This window comes from Rhea americana, unplaced genomic scaffold (assembly GCF_003343005.1).
Source record: "Rhea americana isolate MKP2758 unplaced genomic scaffold, rheAme1 scaffold_84, whole genome shotgun sequence".
NCBI lineage: Eukaryota > Metazoa > Chordata > Aves > Rheiformes > Rheidae > Rhea > Rhea americana.
This window is the reverse complement of record NW_028187023.1, coordinates 2,721,778-2,740,415: the sequence shown is the minus strand read 5'-3', so window position 1 is coordinate 2,740,415 and position 18,638 is coordinate 2,721,778. Positions and strand designations below refer to the sequence as shown.

Sequence of the window (18,638 nt, the reverse complement as noted above, 5' to 3'; positions counted from 1 at the left end):
AACCCTCAGACGTGTCAGGTGAGGTAGTTTTGATGCAGCCCATCATTTTTACAGTTACCAGTAGCTCACTCTTTCTGATGAAAGTACAGCACATCTGATAGGACCCTTCCCATGGGATTATGACTCCATGTGGCTTGTTAAAACAGCATCTACAGCTATGTCAAGAGCTTGACTCTCCCAGACATAGACTTAATACCATTCAATTAAGGGTGAGCTTGTAACAAGCAGTGGTACTATCTCTGGCAGGAGTAGGTTTCATGCAATGGTGCTACAAAGCTACAGAGCTAGAATTTACCAGAAGCTCTTTCTGGCCCTAATAATTCCATGTATGTCTTCTACTGACGAAAACAAAGACTCCCTCTGCCCTAGACATCAGATATAAGTTAGAAGTCTGGTAATGTTACTCTTTTTTACCAAAATGCAAAGCATTCAAGTTCACAAGCCTCATTATGACTGATCTGCCTTCCTGAACTTCCAGTCTTTTACTCAGAAATCAGAWACAAGGCTGTCTTAGGAGAAAGCAGCTTCTGCAATGAATGCTAATATGTTATTCTAATTATTTATAATAAAGGTAGCAAAACTTTGCAATAGTATACTGTGAAGAAGRACTGGGCAAATAATGAGAAAGTGGAGAAAGTTCTACCAGCTTCCATTCAGTTTTGCAYGTGGATCCTTCTTGACCTTTCTGCAGATAGTCTATATGCTAGCTGGTGCTGGTAAAGAGGTTGAGAAAGGGTCACAGCCTGGACTGCTATTAAGGAATACAAGGGGGAATGGAATTGGCATTTTAGCTCTTGACTGGAGTTTCAGCTGTTGAAGCTAGAATGTAATATTGGCTGCTGGGGCTGCAGGTGTCACAGAACAAGGAGATGCTGGGGTTGGATAGCTGGGCTTGTAGTTGTGGTTCTCTACTTTTCCTCCTAAGCTGCATAGCATTTGGCTTTGAGGGACCAGCATTGCAGGAGCCTGCAGGACCAGGGTTTTGTTCCAGTTGCTTAGCAGCTCCTGCGAGCTAGCGAGCACCTCACTCTCACACTGTAACCAGGGGGAGTTCTGTGGTATTCTGAGTTCTTTCTCATGCAGCACTTGCACTTCCCTTGTTGTAAACAATTCTTGGTAACACATGCATATTAATATGCCTGTATAGTCACTAACCTGCAGGGAAGTCTTCCTGTGAGGGTGATGGGTTCTTACTTAGATGGTTGGATGGTGGGTGGCATCCCCGGAGGTAACTGTAGTGCTCAAACATCAATATGCCTTTGCGTTGTTCTTTGTATAGTCCAATTTCAAGGAAAAAGACTCCTAACTCTCTAAACTAATTTTATCCAGCTGTATGTGCGACATAACAGCTAATATGCTGTTCTGAGAGGTGGCCTGAACTTTGCAGCAGTTTTGCAGCCTACTCACATAGCATGTTTTAACTAATCTCCTAATTAATTTAGAGTCAGCAGGAGAGGCATATTGCCTCTAAGACATTCACAACAAGGGATGCTGCTGGCGAAGGTCAGATCAGGGAAATTTCCTTTGACTGATGCCTTAATATTCCTCCAATATAACTGATAAGCTGCTGTGTTATAAGAATCACTTCATACTCTGAGCTGCTGTGGTGCTTGCAAAAGCCAGTTCTGCTCAATGTGAAAAGGTGTGCCGGAGTCCTACCGAGCTGCAAGTAAGCTATTCTGCTAAAGTTACATAAAGCAAATGCAAATGGGAGCAAAATGGAGATTGGAGATAATCATCAAGCATGTTTTGATATATAAAGAGATTCAATGTCTAATTCCTTCCAATCCTAATTATTGCATATAGTTTTTCTTCTAATAATAATTTTCTGCCAATCTACACAGAAAATATTCTTCAGGGTTGGGACAATCTCTGTGAAGTAATGTGTAAATGACAAGCCTGCAATTCTGCATTATATACTGGAACATGGGCATGAACCCGTCATGGAAAATCCCTATGAGGAGATAGATGGGAGAGTATTCAGCACAACTGAAACAAGAAACTCTTCTCTGACAAGGCCAAAATAGCCTGGGAAGTCTTTTGAGTTCAAACAGATGGGCATTTTCAACTGTTAGCCATGGTGCAATTTCAGCCAAAACTGACTAAGACTGGACTATATGGGAGACTATAGGTTTGTTGATGAACTTGGGAAAAAATCAATAGASAGGCAGAGGAGCAGGCAGCCCAGCTCTCTGCTGTTGTTGGCATAAAACCATAAGAGGTTTAACAAGAGGAACGGAGAGTTACCAACCTYAGAACACCCTGCAGCCCAGCAACAGAGGATTTTTGAGAATGAAGAAATACTTGTGCAAGGCCTCTGTCTCTGTATCAAGCAAGTCCCTTTTAATAGGCCATGGGAAAAAGAAGATGTAGCATCTAACCTCCCTAATGAACTCAAACTGGAGAACATCTCTGTTTCAAAGAAAATCTTTTGTTTCCTGAGTGCTAAACTGGACATTTTAGAGAGGCTTGATTCGCTTTTAAAAACAAAGCATTTACTGAATTTGGCCTGTGTGATCACTATAGGTGTGGTCCTTCCATATTTTTAACTATGTGAAAAAAAAATCCTCTATGATTTCSCCCTACACCTTGTTTGACCTTCCCCATGATGCAACTGTTTCTATCCCAAACCGTTCTCCACCCCATTTATATGTTAGATCACTGCATGCGTGACCCTCCCCTCCTCAGAGAGGATGGTCTCCTCTCTCATTCTTCTCCTTCCTCACCTATTCGGCCCTTCAGAGGACCAATATTTCATTTTCCTAGACTGGCCCAGTTAAACTCTTCCAGCCATTATTAAAGACTGAGGATCTCCTGGTTTCTAGGGTACTACAGAGGTTGTCACTTAGGACATACACAGCAAGACTTCAAGGAAAAAGCTTCACTGATATCCTGCTACAGAAGCAGGACAAAGAGAGAAAAACCCAGCTCTCTTCCTTTTTATCAAGTCCCCATAGCACTCAAACACCTGGCATGCTACAAGGCAGGACAGGGAAATGCTGATCTCCCATGTATCAGCTGACTTCTACTGAACCATCCTCCGCTAGAGAAACACTCCAACACAGCTGCTTTCTGCAGAGGCAGACCTAGCAGCCCCTAGTTTAAAAAAGCCTCTGTGGGTGACAWAGCAGGCATTTAAGTCCTAATTTTAAACTCAGATCCTCCAAAGTGTCATAGCTGGTTGGGCTTTATACATGGTCACAGTAGATGAAGCTCAGCAGCATGCTTGCTAGCAGGTATTCACTGCTGGTGATGTTTCCCTGCCCTCAAGCTAGAGGCAGAAGGGAGGCCTCTGGGAGGTTTAGTGAGGAATGCACAGACTGAGAGCTGGAAGAAAAGATCAAGGAGAAGATTATATAAAAAAAATATATTTCCTTCTCCCTCCTGCCCCCCCAGCTATATCTTTCAGCATACAAAAAAACAGATTATTAACTGCTCTTCTCAACTTCTGCCAGAAAGGATACCTTCCTTCCCAGTCTGCTGAGGAGAGCTTCTTCAGGCATTTGCAACTGATAGGCCACTGCATGCTATAAATCTCTGTGACAACTCCTGCAGTGTCCTTCTTGAAGTGCAAAGATATGTCTGGGGATACAAACTGAGCTGGAGACAGAGCAAGGGACCAGGGGAGCAAGGATGGAGGCTCTTTTCCAACTGGAAGTAAAAAGGAAAAAGAACAGGCTGAAACACTTGTTTCAAATTAGATTTTATTCCAGGCATTAAACAGAGTCTGGCACATGCTTTCTTCAAGAAAAGGGAAAACAAATCTGGGTTCCACATAAATTACATCTGGCAAAGTGCAATTTACAACAGAGTGGGGAAAATAAACCCTTTGAGATTGATTTCTGTACAACAGTAATTTTGGTTCCTCTTCAATAACCTCCCCATCAGTCCCCACATAGCACATGAAATTATAGTGGATGTTCTGCTATAGTAACAGCTTTCTTAACGGACATTACCAATGTGAATGCTCTGTCTTCRCAGTCTAGGAGTCCATTTAAAGTAAGGAAAACAAGAATGAGCAGCTGTTCGTTCTGAATGTTAAAGAAAAAAAAGCTTTGGGCCAAATTTGAAGGCTCAGGTAGTTTTATTTCAAGGAAAACTTGAAAGAGTTTTCTTTCTGGAGCCCTTTACAAAACAGTTTAGTTTGCCCATACTTGAAAGTAGCCTTTTGTAATGCCTCTTGTTTTCAGCAGTCACTAAAACCCAGAGGAAACCAATGGCCTCTATATGAAGGTGTGTGGAAAGGTCTGCACTGGACCTGCAGGAAGGTCTGGTGAGGAGTAGAGTACAGCWGGGGGGAAGTCCATCAGGATAACATGTTCAGAGCTGGGTAGATTTATGGCTCCGCTAGCTCTTAACTGGAAGGGGCAGTTTAARTTACTGACTTCTAGCATCTGCCCTCCTTTTCCCTTCTCTCCCCAGACTATGGCACCTGAACAAGGAGGGTGTCCAATCTTCAGCTGCCCTAGCTCACAGCTCCAGACAGATGCCAGGTGGTGAACAGTGCTGACAGAGGCACAAAAACACAAATGTTAGTCTAGGTGCCTCTGCTCTGGGAGCAGTCAGTAACCTCCCACATAGGAGCCAAGCACAAAGCCAAGGGCAGTAGCCAGCCCTTTGACCCAGGGCTGACTCAGAGCTTGGAGACTGTATATAAGCAGGGTTCCTGTTATCTACAGCAGTCAAGAATATGTTTGTAGAGGAGCTGGGTCCTGGTCCCATTATGATTATGGAGGAGGAACAGCAAGAAAGCTGGACATACACAGTGGGAGCAAGAAGGAAGGAAGCAGTACCTGGCGAAGGAGGGAACAGGCTGTTAGCTGCAACCCTTGGCCTGCTGGGAAGTGAAACGGGGGAAGCTTAGGTAGTCCCCCTGGATGCATTTTGATGAAAATATGTAATCCTYAAGCATTTTATTGTCTGCAGAGATTATATACAGAACCTACTCACTGGTCTTTTGTCTGTATTTGCTTCAAATTTTTTCTAGCCAGGTATGTAAGAATTTGACTTAATGAGCATCTCCTGCATCTTCTTGTCTAAAAAAAGCTATTACTGATAAGATGGCATCTCTCTCTCCCTGAGGGGGGCTGTCTGCCCTACGCTCTTCCCTTTCCTAGGCTATTTTCTTTCTCYTGTCTTTCTCATTTCTCTAAGCTGCGATGTCAGCTGTTGAAGCTTCTCTAAGCATCTCTGCAGGGAAAGAGGAGAAGTCTCTGCAGGGTCAGTGCCCTTCCTCCCACACACAAGTATAGCTGCTCCATGCAGCTGTAAGCATGGGGATGAAGGGAATTGCCTCCTGAGTTTTCACTGGTTGTTCATTTGGTTAATCAGAGCGTTAAGATGGTGAGCCGCTGTCARAGTGAAGGGGGAAACAGGAAATGAGCTCCTGCCACCTAACTGGATAAAAGACCAATTTTTAAAAAATAAGAAAGAGCCAACAACAAATCCTCCAGTTCTCACACAACCACTCCTGAGCACATACAAATGTGCATACGAAGAACAGTATCTGTTCTTTTGTCAGCTGTTTGGGCTAATAACAAGTTGGGAGGAAGAATTAAGCAGTGATACAAACATGATCAAAAGCAGCCAGTTGTTCAGAATCCAAATGAGCATCCTCTGTCTCTCTTACACCAGAGTAGAAGGGACCCASGCAAGTAATAGTCTGCTGAAGGTAGCCAAACCGCATGGTCCTCTGCCAAGCTCTTGAGGAGAGGTGTTGGTTCACAAACCTAGCTCCAATAGGAAAGTTCAACAGATCTAGTAGGAGAAGCTAACATTGTGGGGAATTTTTCTTTCTTTGAATAGGTAAACTTCCYCTGACATGTCTAAAAACCCAAACTCAGCTACAGCTAGCTGGTCACTGGAAGCAGAAATGGCATGTTAGCTAGACATATCAGTCACCCTCGACATCCCCAGAASACAAAGGAGACATCACACCTTGGCAGTATTCGTGCAGTGTACAAATATTCATCTCCAGGAGAGGCAAACAGCAGTTTCAACTTCACCAACTAACTTTCTCAAGCTGACCCCAGGGAGAAGAGTGAAGCTTCACAAGTGGAGCAGCCCCAGGCCTTTTAGCCTCCTTTCTCAGGTTGGGGAAAGCAACTAAGCAGAAGGATCAGGTGGCTTGTCACGCTGGCCAGGTTCACACACACTCAGACATGGAGCAGTGACAGGGCTGTGCTTCAGCCTGGCCAGCAGCGAGAACCCTGTGATGACACAGGGGTTGCCCCTGTTTTCCTCCCTGTCTTCCTCCGAGCAAGGGGGAAGTTATACGTGCTCCTTCCTCAGGCCAGTGCCTCAGGCAGGGTCCAGCGGGGCTCACCGAGGTAGCACTGGCCTCCTACCCATWGAAAACAGGGAATAGCAACTCAGTAGGGAGTAGCCCCCCCACCCCAAACAAACTCTGGCTGTGCTGCTAGAACAGATCATCCCTTTCCCAGTCGTTTTGTCAGATTTGGGCCCCATTTCCCAGTCTTGGCCCATTAGGTTGCAGAGCAGCTTCTGCAGGGAGAGGAACGAACAGGCCTACCACAAAGAAATTACAGTCCTGCCTCAAGGGTCTGCTAATCCCCTCCYAGCCCCTTCACTAACCGTGATGACTCTTCTACTGGTCAGTCCTTACTGCAACACACCAGCACATACACGCATAAATGATGCATGATGGTGGAGCAAAAACTAGAGAAGCTAAAGAGCTACCAAATACTTGCACAATTATCATCTAAGTTGTTGGACTGAAGGTCATGGGCTCAGTATGTAGAGAAAGGAAWGGATAAGGAGAGCTACAAGGCAGTTCACGTCACTCTCAGTGTTGTATTGGGTCCTTTCCTCACTCTGTATGCTGTTGTGCACAAACATCAGTTACAGAGAACTGAAATCAGGTGGGCTGATTTCAACAACACTCCTCACCCTCTCTTACCCCCAGCTTCTTCTTTGAAAAGCTCAAAAACACGAAGTGCTCAGCTGAAATGGTGGCTTGCTGATGGGCATGATGAAAACATTTAGGGTTAGACATACTAATCCTCCCTTCCTAATCACCTTCCATTCCCAAAGTCTCATGCACAAAGAAACAAGGATGTCTCTGTGATACCATCATGTGGCTTGTAGCAACTCCCACTGYTGGCCAGCTACATCTGCTTGGCAAGGGTTGGTCACCACTCTTCCAGCTTGGTTTTCCAGGCAGAGACCACTGACAAAGTGTTGAATGAAACCACCTTTCATCTTCCACTTCTGTAAGAAGGGAGATAAGAAACAGGCTGTTACTTCCATTTCACCAGGGAACAGTGACTCCAAGCTGGAGAAAGGTTGACAATAAATCGCAAGGAAACCACAGCCACTAGGGAAATTGAAAATAAGAGTATGAGCAGCATCTCCAAAGTACTGGCTTCCTRTATTAGTGATAACTGGGGTTTGAGCTTAGCTGGACTGTAGGGCTGGACATTTAGAACACAAAATCAGCAGTGGAATTTTCAAAAGCATTTTATGTTCATGACCTCCCTGCCATTCTTTGCCCTGCATCTCTAGGCACCCAGATACCTCTCAAAACCTGAAACTCTTCCACAGTTTCTCTCCAATCCACAGAAAGCACTGTAGTTAAAAAAAAAAAATCACATTCCTTGCTGCTTGACTARATCACATCTCTCTCTCTCTTCCCTACCCCCTCATCTCTCTTCTCATCAAATTCAAGATTTTTATCAGCACTATACTGAAAGCTCTTTATATCTCTGCACCCTTCACAACTGGCTCTTCTTGATGATCTTATCTGCTCTGCTGACATTTCAATTTATAAGTGCCCTTTTGACAGCTTCTCAGTAAACATCTCTCTGCTTTCTACAGTGCTGTCCTCTGGGGCAGCTCCCTCAGCACATATTCACAGGGCTCCACATGCAACTCTTCCCTGAAGGTCCACTTTGGTTGTGCAGCTTTCTAGGAAGCAAAACATATGTCCTAATCTTGAACTGTAAATTCTTCTAGAAAAGGGCTGTACCTTCCACCCCTGATGGGAAGAACAGGGCCCATTCTGACTGTTAGCATAGAGATAAAAGTAGAAATAAGTCTGTGGACTTAGGATCTCCCTGGTGAGGCTGCGCTGTTTCYCTCCAGTCAGGCACAGCTGAGCAATCCAATAACTCAAGTTATTGGATTGCACACACAAGGATCCTGGGATTTTCCCATCGCTCATTTCTGTCACACAGATGAATCAGTTAGAATTTGTGTCTAAGTACCCATTTGGTCAACAGCCTGGATATTATGAGGATATTATGAGGATATTTCACCCAGGCCACGGGACTGATGAGGAAAAGGAGACAGCCTGACAGCACTGATGGACCTCAAAGCTACTGTAGAAATGGTATGCAAAGTGAAAAATTTCTACACTATCCAGACTTAACGTCAAAATGTATTGACACTATAATTCTTGAGTAAGTAATCCAGCAAATAGCTCATGTTCCTGTATGCTGTGTTTCAAGCACCCTGTTATGCTCACATATTGCTGACGGCTGTCTTCCAAATCTGGGAGCTAGTTATACTTCCTGGATGGTAGGCTCATTGCAAAGCCCAGAACAATCTGTCCCTTCTGCATCACATAGTCTTTCAAGACAAAATACCAGGAGGACATTCACCTTGCCATGGCTGCTAGCCCTGGCTGAAGGGTTGCTTCTAAAGGAGGGCCATTTTTTGCAAATGATTTTAATAGGCAAGGGGGCAGAGGAACATAGTGATGTTGGGAAGGACRATACCAGGAAATTCCCAGGCAGTAATACTCTGTGCTTATCTGGTGTAGTACGACCTCTGCACAACRGCCTCCCCATCAGTGTTTCCCAGGATCATGAACACCTCAGTGAAGAGACTCTTGCCCTTTTGTAACTCCCTGCTTCACAGCACACCTACCATGCCAAGAGGAAACTCTTCCTTGCCCTCCACCATTGCCCCTGCCGCCATAGTTGCCAGTTCGCAGCCTCCTCCTTTGCCTTCCCTTGCGTGTGTGCTAGGGAGCACCTGCCAGCCCTCCCTCTTACATGTCCCATAGCTCATCAGAAGACCCTGCTGTGAAGAAGAATGCTGTTGTAATACTAGAGATGGAGGACAAGGGCAATTACTAAGAGACACTTGCTTATTTCTCTGAGTTATTCAGGAGAAACCTGGCACCACTGGGAGATTCTCTGTCATATTCCTCTAGATTAGAGATCCACTGATGTGTGATCTCTCCATGCCGAGTAGGCACCCACTACACTGCCTGTAGGAAAAGTCTATGGCAACATAAAGAGCAGGACACCAGCAAACACTCACAACAYCACATTTTCTGCAGCTAACAGACTACACCAAACCAATGAACTCCTCAGTCAATCACACAACTGGAAAGCCTGCGGTTTCAGAAGCACCTCAGGGTTTTTCTGTTCAACAGAAAGTAGGGTGTGGATAATGATGAGGAAGAGGAAGGAGGAATGCTGAGAACATGATGAAGAATTGGATATAAGCCTCATCTGGGCTGCAGGAAGGTGCTACACAGGGAGTTTCTGACCAGGAACTGTAGTTTGCTGTTCTCTGCAGGATGCCAGAAGAAGTTCACTCAGCTTCACCTGAACCTTTTGCAAGACCCTCCTTCTTGACTGTCAGWCCACAGAATTGCCAAGGACAGCCTAATACCTAATCATGCAGRGACACACTATATCTCAGACTCCTAAAGAGGATGGGCAGCATGAGTAGGTGGAAACTGGAGATACAGTGTTTTTCTCCTAGCTTCAACCATCTCTGAGTTGGTCACCTTAGTCTACAGTAATCACATAGTGATGTGCTGAAGTAGCATCACCCTCYGGAGGGGCCTAGCTTTGTCCACAGACTGCACAGGGAGCTTGAACAGCTAATTTTTAAAGGGCAGTGATGATCCTCACCTCACCATTTTCCTGGCCAAAAAATGCCATAGCAGGCACCACCTGCACACACAGAGGAAGGCTACAGGGAGTCTGCTCATGTCCTATGCCCAGATTATTATGACTGGTCAGCATCTGAAAGGGAAGCTTTTGGAAGATCTAAGCATTGTCAAAGTTCAGAAAGTTTTGGCTTGAAAATCTGCCTCAGTCTCCCTTTCTTGTGCAGATGGAGATAATGCAGTTTACTGGTCCCATCAGGTTTAGCATGGGAATAGAAAAAAAATCAGTAATTTCATCGAAATATTGTCTCTCTCTCCCCSCAAATATCAACCAAAAATTTCCCCATATTTCTGTAAAGCTCTCTCTCCATCTTTGTTACCTATCTTTGTAAAGTACCTTGAGATGGTTAGATATAAGCATTCCAAGTGCAATTGCTGAAAGAAAAGTCAGAAATAGTCAATCATCCTGTACCAGTGAAATATTCCAATATATACAAGAGCTGAAAGTGTTTACATGAGTAACTCCTCGGGGTAATCAAAACTTTGTTTTTAATCTCAGCAATTCAATCAGTCCAGAGTTTCTTTCAAGTTCCTGATAAGATCCTTGTAAGCTTGGAAATGTAGCGGAGCCAGCCAAACTCAGGAAACACAGCCAGRAAGAACAGATGTTGTTGATCAGGATTGAGACACCTTGGACAGAGTTGAATGGAGAACTGATAACTGGAATAGCCTAGGGTGTTGCAGATTGTAATTGAATGTATTTGCACAGCCATGGGCAACCTGAAGCTGGTGTTGAAGATGATGCCCAGAAAATTTTAAATACATGAGCAGAGAGTGTATAATGGAAAAGCTCACACCAACATCCAGCAACTGCTGTCTCTCTTTGAGCTCCGCATTTGTAAAACTAGGAATCAGAGCTGAGRAACACTCTCGTCTCACGAAAATTTCTTTCAAGCAGTGGCATAATGCAAGGACCATTTTACCACCTTACTACTATGAAGATGTTAAGTTAGGTGCTTCCAGAACATACRTGTTTTCACTCTGTCTCTTTTCTGATAGTCTGTATAAAGTTGAAGTTGTCTACTTTTCAGGTAATATGAGACACTGAGAAGCAAGGTGAGGAAAATTTTCCAACCGTATGTTCAAAGGCATATAAGATTTCAAATATTGTTTGTTTCAAGAGAAAACCTGCTGTCCTCCTTTTCAGACTAAAGTTACATTCCTTCAACAGATTTTAATGAAATATGGTTGTTTAATAGGATTTCTCAGCATGCTCCTGTTCTGTTGGGAAATGCTGTGCCAATGTTTCTCATTTTTATGCTTTATTTTAGTGTCTGACTCTCACTTTGCCTTCTATTTGTCCTCACTATAACACAAATTAAAGTGCCACTCCCATCGTCAGTCAGAGTCAAAACCAGAACTAAAGGCAATAATTTATTATGCATTCAAGTAAAAATGCTATTATTCAAATAACTTTATGGATAACATCCATCTGGTTTCAAGTCTAGTTCTAATTATGCAGAATAGCTCTTGGCTATTTTTTCTGCTAGTGGTTCCGGCTGTTGCTGATGAACAAGATCATGGTGCCAAACACGCTTTGTTCCTGGTTCTTTTCAGCTTGAGAGAGAATAGCCTAATGGAGCCAAAACTCATCTGGATTGGGACCATTCTCTAGTATCCTCCTGTTTGTAGGGATCTAGACTTATTTTGAGGTAATATTCTAGATACAGTTCATAATGCTATAAAGCCTCCTCTAGAATATTAAATCATGTCAGAAAGACACAAAGTTGCTGTTAGCGCTCAGAATCGACAGTAAAAATCCCCCGCTCWGTGGAGAGGCTTAATGCACAACAGCTATGTATCATGGGCACCAGTTCAGTACGTTTGAAGGCAGAAAGCAAGTTCAAGCRCTGTATGGGGCCATTGTAAGGATGTTACAAGTCTACTGCAAYGGGACTATAAAATGAAGCTATCACTTGCCCCATTTTCTGCCAGAAATCTTGCCTTTGCATTACTCAGCCATAGACATGAAAATCAAATCTAGGAAACTCCAAATATCTTCCACCCCATTCACCACAGACCTGATGTCAGCGGCAGCAGAGAAGATGCTCAAAGCAGGGATTTCATCTTATCATCTTTTCCTTGGACATTATACATGTAGTGCACATTGTCCAGACTCACCCCTTCTGCTTATACTGCCCACTCAGACCTTTCCCTCACCACATCCACCTCTCTGAGGTAGCTCAGATCTCCTTCTTTCACTCCCTTTCAGCCTCTCTGAATTTCCTCCTCAGTAAAATTTTCATAGCTTTCTGAGAAGCTCACTTGAACCAAGGAGTGGCTACTTCCATGTGCAGTTTCAAAACACTGCTCTCTTTTTCTGACAGACCAGCTCTGGGCTGTGAGTACCATGAGGAGACGGGCATGCTGTAAAGCAATACAGGAAATTTGTTATCTCATGCTTTACTCCTTCATTTAGCTTTTTCRAAGCTTTCACAGCAATGGCTAACACCTGGAAACTCAGCTTTTTAAAGACTGRGAGGTGGGCTAAGGTGACATCCCAGGCAAGAAGTTCTGCAAGCTGACAACCCAGGAAGAACTAGACTCTTTCTTGTCTTTTCTTTTCCAGAAATTTGCCTTGTTAGCCCAGACATACGCTCCCAGATGACACCCATAAAAGCTGCTAGCTTCAGCTCCCACTTTAGCTAGAAGCTGGCAGAGAAAGTGTCAGTTCCTAAAGTGAATAGAAGATACTGCCTTAGATGCAGGTGGCTCTTCCAGAAGAGGAAAAGATGAGAGAGAATGGGGCAGTTTGTAAAGATAACTGATTTCTAGCTAGTTAAAAAACAATGTCTGCATTAACAACAAATACTGATCTGTTTACAGAAGGAAAAGGTCTGAAAAACATTCACCAGAAAGACGACAAATTTGGGTATTGCAAGTGGAAGTTGCTTCGTATGTAGAAATCTGGAATAGGAGTTTGGGATCCCCACAGAAATTCTCAAAATTTCAGAGCAATTCAACTCAAGCTAGATTAAAAACTCAAATGCACTTCTACCTCACCTCCCCAAAACACAAGGATTAATGTCTTCTAGCTAATAGACCCTGCATACCGCCCTCATTCAGGAGACCTTTATCCTTCTATGACAGGGAAGGAGGGGAAAGACAGCTAATTTTGGCAGCTACCAGAGTTCTCTTTGCTGCCATGAAGGAAAATAGTGCAAACCATCTAGGGGGAAGCTAAGTGACCTAACTGGACAGCAACAGGGTAAGTGATTACCAACAAGGAAAAGTAACAGGCAAGCACAGCCCATGTGAGATATCCTTGCAAGGCTAATCTGAACTAAGAGTTTTTCCAGTATATTCACGGTGATAGCTTTTCAAGATACTTCTGCATTAACTAGCCCTCCAGAGAAAGATCTACATAGGCTTTCCATAAACGGACAAGACTGGATTTCAGTGCTTTTTTAAAGTGCTTTCTTTCAGGAAGAACAAAATTCAGAGATACATATGGCATTAAAAAGCACTGGCAAAAGTGGACACTGTTGAGGACTGGTAGCAAGCTGAGCAGTCTCCTGCCTATGGGCAATCAAAACAATAGATGCATTGGAAAACATGACAACATAGCTCTAGATAAAACAAAGTTTGTTCTCTCTTGGTGTAGAGGGAAGAACAAGAGGCAAGGATGAAACAAGCCCAATCCATTTGCTGTCTGTCAWTACTGGCCTGTCACATTATGTTTTGGTCAGTTCTGATAAAAAGGCATATCACGTACCTGTAAGGGAACCCTGGCTATCTGAGAGGCCAACTGTTACCTCCTACTGTAAGACAAAATGACCTGGGTGTCCTCACAGGTCAGGGATGCATGTCTTAAAAGCGGGATGAGAGTCACAGAGCTGCATTTGGTTGGGAATATTGCAGCGCCAGTACTGCTGCTGTGTATTTTTACTCAGAGAGAATTGGGTGGAACATATGATGCTTTATGACAGTCGATATTTCTCAAATGAATTGCATGCACTCAGTTTTAAAGATCTGTTCACATGCCCAAAGATAGTACAAAGAACACAGCTCTACTACTTCTAAATAAATAAACAAATGATGGCACATACAGCACTTCCCTRGGGTATTTCAACGCATTTGCTGCTTATTTACCTAGTCACATGCCCTGCTCCCTTCATGCACAGTCTTGGTTGAGCATAAACATACCCAAGAAACCAGGCTGGGGTAGCAGAGGGCTGCAGCTAACCACTCTGACGAAGGCATAGGCAGAGCAGGTACCCGCACAGCTGTGTGGGCAATCTCATTAACCCAAGCTTATGAAACACCTTAGAGAGGGAGATGCAGAAGATGGAAGGAACTTGTATACACCTTGATAGTGCTGGGTTTTTTCCCTGCAGGCTGCACTAACACAGGAATGCCAGCACATGGTAATGAAGGGATTAAGAAAGGCACACAAGTTACCTGTCTGCCGTCCTTCTGATTGCAGGCTTCCAGTGTGATTTGAGAGCCAGTGGAGAAGGAGGTAATGGAAAGACACTTGTCTTGCTGTCTAATTAGCGGGTCACTGAATATCCACTCCTTTGACATAAGAAAAAGAAATGTTCCGTTATGATGATAATGGTGATAAATGGAGAAGGTAAAAGCTTTTTCTATCAGATATCTCCAAACTCTAGATCCCTTGTTCGACTCTTATCAAAGGCTCCCTGGGAAGGCTGTGGCAGCAGACTTTACCTAATCCGAGGTTTATGCTCAGGCTTGGTGCATTATGACTATTTCAAAACACGCAGCAGAGCCTCCTGACCATTTGAGCTACMTAATTACCCTGGGATCCCACACAGCTCCTTGCTCTGCAGTTTTACAGGATTAGGCCTACATAATAGGGAGGACACTGACCCATGATTTACATGTTGTGCAATTGCTTCTGTATACTTTACACAACAGACATGTTCTGCAACAGGTAATGGGGKCCTACAGATCCCCAGGGGAAGCAAAACACATGCAACCATCTCCATGAGCTAACAAATATCATTAACATACACAAAGCACAAGCCATTTCATTTTCTCCTCTTCACATTAGATGGACACCCAACCCAAACAAATATTATTATACTTTCTCCAAGAAAGAAACACAAAGTGCAATAARTTTCAGAGATTTCAAATTGTAATGACATGGAACAATGAGTCAGATTAAACAGCATGTTGAATGCTGGCTGCAAACCTTTTTCCAACAATTAACAGATGTGAATATGTATTTTCTGGCATAAAATAGCTTACTATGACACTCAACTTTTGAAGCTACCTCCCTGCTGCATTGTGGCTACCAGAAGAGGAGACTGGGTGCAGATCCTCAACCAGTATAAACCAGTACAGCTCCACTGCAATTAGGAAAGCTGTGACAAATTACTGCAGCTGGGGTCTTGGCTCAAGCCATCTGCAGCTACAGCCAAACTGGTAGACCAAGGAATATATCTGACCCTGTGGGAATCTTCTGCCTGCATGCTGAGGTACAAGCCAGGCACACCCTGGACTGGTTTTAATGGGAAAGAGTCATAGCCCCATCAGAGATGAAGCCAAGCAAAGGTCCAAATGGAACAGTTATGTGCCTCAAACGCTGATCATGCACTTGCTGCACAGACTACTCGCACCTTTGAGAATTCAAGTATTATCTATTGCCTTTGAGTGATGAAGATCTTCCCAACCTATGTCTGACTGTTGGGTCTGTTGAGCTGACAGAGCTTTGAGAGTGGTATAGCTTCCTTTTTCTGCTTGGTATTAAAATGACTAATAGGATCAAATTCTTCCCTCATTCACCTGTGTACAAACCCACCAATATCAGAGATGGGTCTTCTCAGTGACTGGTAGTAAAAAAGGGCAGAAGCAAGAGCAAAGAACCAAACTGAAGGCCACCTACCTGAGTGACAGGTGGATTGTGCACCGTCCCTTTACAGTTTCCCATGTCAGCCAACATGTTCCCTGTCGTATCCTGTGCCTGAGACTCCAGGCAATTTCCCCCTTGTTTAATTATCCCTGGAATCAGCTCCTTTTCAGGAACCCTTGAAGTAAAAAACAGTTGCATGGCATTTCATATCCCAAAATGTACCAAAGCACTTACACATTTATGAGGGCAAAACTGGCCGCTGACTGAAATGCAGTGGCCTTTGTTTTGACAGAAAATGAAAGAAATGCTATCCACTACAAACATCTGAGGGAGGCAAAAGCCCACCTGCTCAGAGGGATGATATCCTTTTGTTTCAGAAGGTATTACAGGATCCTCAGATGCGCCTTAARCAGGCAAGGGTTCAGTGCGATGTCACCTCTAAAAGAGGTCTCTGCCAGTAGAAAGCAATATCCACACTGATCTATCCTGCCCCTGCCTCCCCCTTTTCTAGACTCTTCTCCCTGGTGCTAGTACACATTCACTGTCACTTTGGTAGCAACACAGCAAGGATCTGTCAAGCCCAGCCTCCAATAAGATGTTTTAGCCTTAACCCATGTCAGCTGTAGGCTTTGTTGACTGGGAGTTAGGAYGCGTTGCCAGGGTTTGTTACGTACCAAGTGCTAACAACACAGCTCTGGTTTGGCCCAGCCTACCTGTCAGGAGGGCAAATCCACAATACTGCCTTGTCTTGACCAAGGGAAGAGGAAGCCTTGGACAAAGCTGTTTCTGGCATTMTCTGGGGCTTTCTGCTTGCAAGACTGCTTGCACCTCTGCTCTGAGGCAGTCTAGCTCCACTCAGGTCAACTGCCTCCAGAGAGCGTATCCAGCAGACAGAGCCAAGCCTTAATTAGGAGGGATATAATGCTCCTGGCTTGTCTACACACTCATGCTTGTCCTAAAACACCACTGTTGCACATCTTTGAGGGACAGCTCTATAGGGTAGAACGGATGGCTCCCAGAAGGAAGAGTAACAGGTCTTGCACAGTGTTGTTGTGATCAAACAAGCCAAGCAATGATGGAAGGTTTCTCATCAAAAGAAAGAAAAAAAAAAGAAAAAAAGAAAACTTTTTCCAGGCATGAGCCACTCCTTTGCCTGCTGCCAGGAAGACTCAGCTTCTTGTTATTATCCACTTCCCACATTCATCAGAGATTTCTACAAGCTGAGAACTGACTCACTTGAGCTCTGGGTAGACGTTCTCCAGATACCACTGGAAGGATTTACAGTTCAGTTTGCGGCGCTGCTCCACTCGCTCTGCAATGCTAGAAAAACATGCATGCTGTTCAGGATAAAATAGTGAACAGGAGGGAGGGGAGCAATGAAGAGTGGCCAGCAGGTTAGAGGGAGATTATATGAAATTTCACCTTTACTCATTCTTCCACCTAGTTGTTCCTAGGATCAGAACAACATCACTGATTTGAGCTGAAAAAGAGGAGAGGTAAATGGCAGGAATTGGAGGCACCTTCAGAGATAAATTCTTGCCTTTCTTTCAGCTGAGAGAGATAGTAGGGTCCAAGACATATACGATTAAATAATGCAGAGTAGTAAAGGTATTGGAGCGCCAAGAAGGCATTTCTACTTCTTTGTGCCCCTGTAGAGCCTTTCCATGAAAACTGCACAACTATCAGCTCCTGAAAACGCCTAGGAAGTGTCAGTGCTCAGGTATATACAGGTGGTTAAACTGCGTGTGCTGAAGGTGAGGGAGATACAAAAGCAGCCCTAGGCTCAGATTGGGCTGAGGACCTAAAAAGCACAATGACTTGTCTTTAAGCAGTTCAGGGAGAGAGGGAAGTAGGATGGGAAATTTACTCAGCACTCAGTGAGTGTCAGCTGCAGCAGTCCTCTCACTGCTGATTTAGTTGGCTTTAGCTGGCAAAAGAAGAGGATTTCCTTCAAACAGTCCTACTGAACAGTGACACAAGGGACTTTGCTCTTCAAAATTTGCCCCCTTGTCTTTCCCTGTGTTGGGAAAGACTTTCGGCTGTACCCACGCCCTCTGCCATCCTCAGCCGTCCAGAGACCACTGATGTACCCATAGCTCAGGATAAAGTGCCTAGACCCTATATTCACATAAAACCGTAGGGAAGGAAGTTCCATTTTTGGCCCAGCTGACTGTGATGGTGTGAGAAGCACTTGCATTCTAAACTTAAATTTAATGCAGGTTCACAGGRCCATTACTACCATTGAAAAAACTGCCTGAAATCAAATCCTAYAGCTCTGTTCCAGCTCTTATTCAGACAAAGCTGCCAGTAAAACCCCGAGGAAGTCTGCATGAACAAGACTGCAGAGTTTGTCCCTAAAACACATTAGCAGTATATTCATGTCCAATATGCAACAGTCAGGTTGCCTTCACAGTCTGTCTACCTGCTATTTGGCCCAGGCTCAGCTGCTGTAGTCATCTCATATAGGTAGCTATATGTATAAAAACAGTTAGTGCATCAGGACAATAAAGTAGGAGGTACAACAAAGAACATGTGGGAGTCCGACCAAACCTGCTCATCACCACGCAAACAGGAGATGCACCATTTTCCAGTGCACATAGGTACACATTTGAGACACAATCATGTTTGGCAGGTCCTTCAGCTAGTACAGCAATATTTTTTCTTATTCACAGACAGGTATAGCCCATGGACAGACCACACTTTTAGGGCTTTTTATATTTGGGGGGGGGGGGGAATCATAGGGACTTGCTAGCACAGAGAGCAACCCCTCCCCTTGTCCCATGCAGTCTGGAGACAGCTTTAGCAAAACCACCGTAAGGAGCACAGCTCTGCACAGAAGTGCAGCAGSTCCTGGAGACCAGTCACTACAGGAYTGTGTTTCAGCAYATCTYG

At 44.2% G+C, this 18,638-nt stretch overlaps 1 protein-coding gene across 1 annotated transcript in view; it reads right to left on the bottom strand.

Annotated features, from left to right (window-relative positions):
* Window positions 1–3,686: 3,686 nt before the first annotated feature.
* The window catches only part of GALNT16 (polypeptide N-acetylgalactosaminyltransferase 16), a 70,764-nt gene continuing 55,812 nt past the window's right edge, over window positions 3,687–18,638 (bottom strand). The window contains exons 12-15 of the mRNA XM_085323348.1: window positions 16,983–17,066; window positions 15,780–15,921; window positions 14,330–14,446; window positions 3,687–7,230 (exon numbers count right to left, since the gene is read on the bottom strand). Coding sequence (XP_085179474.1) covers window positions 7,093–7,230; window positions 14,330–14,446; window positions 15,780–15,921; window positions 16,983–17,066 — 481 coding nt within the window. The 3' untranslated portion in view covers window positions 3,687–7,092. The remainder of the gene's footprint in view (window positions 7,231–14,329; window positions 14,447–15,779; window positions 15,922–16,982; window positions 17,067–18,638) is intronic.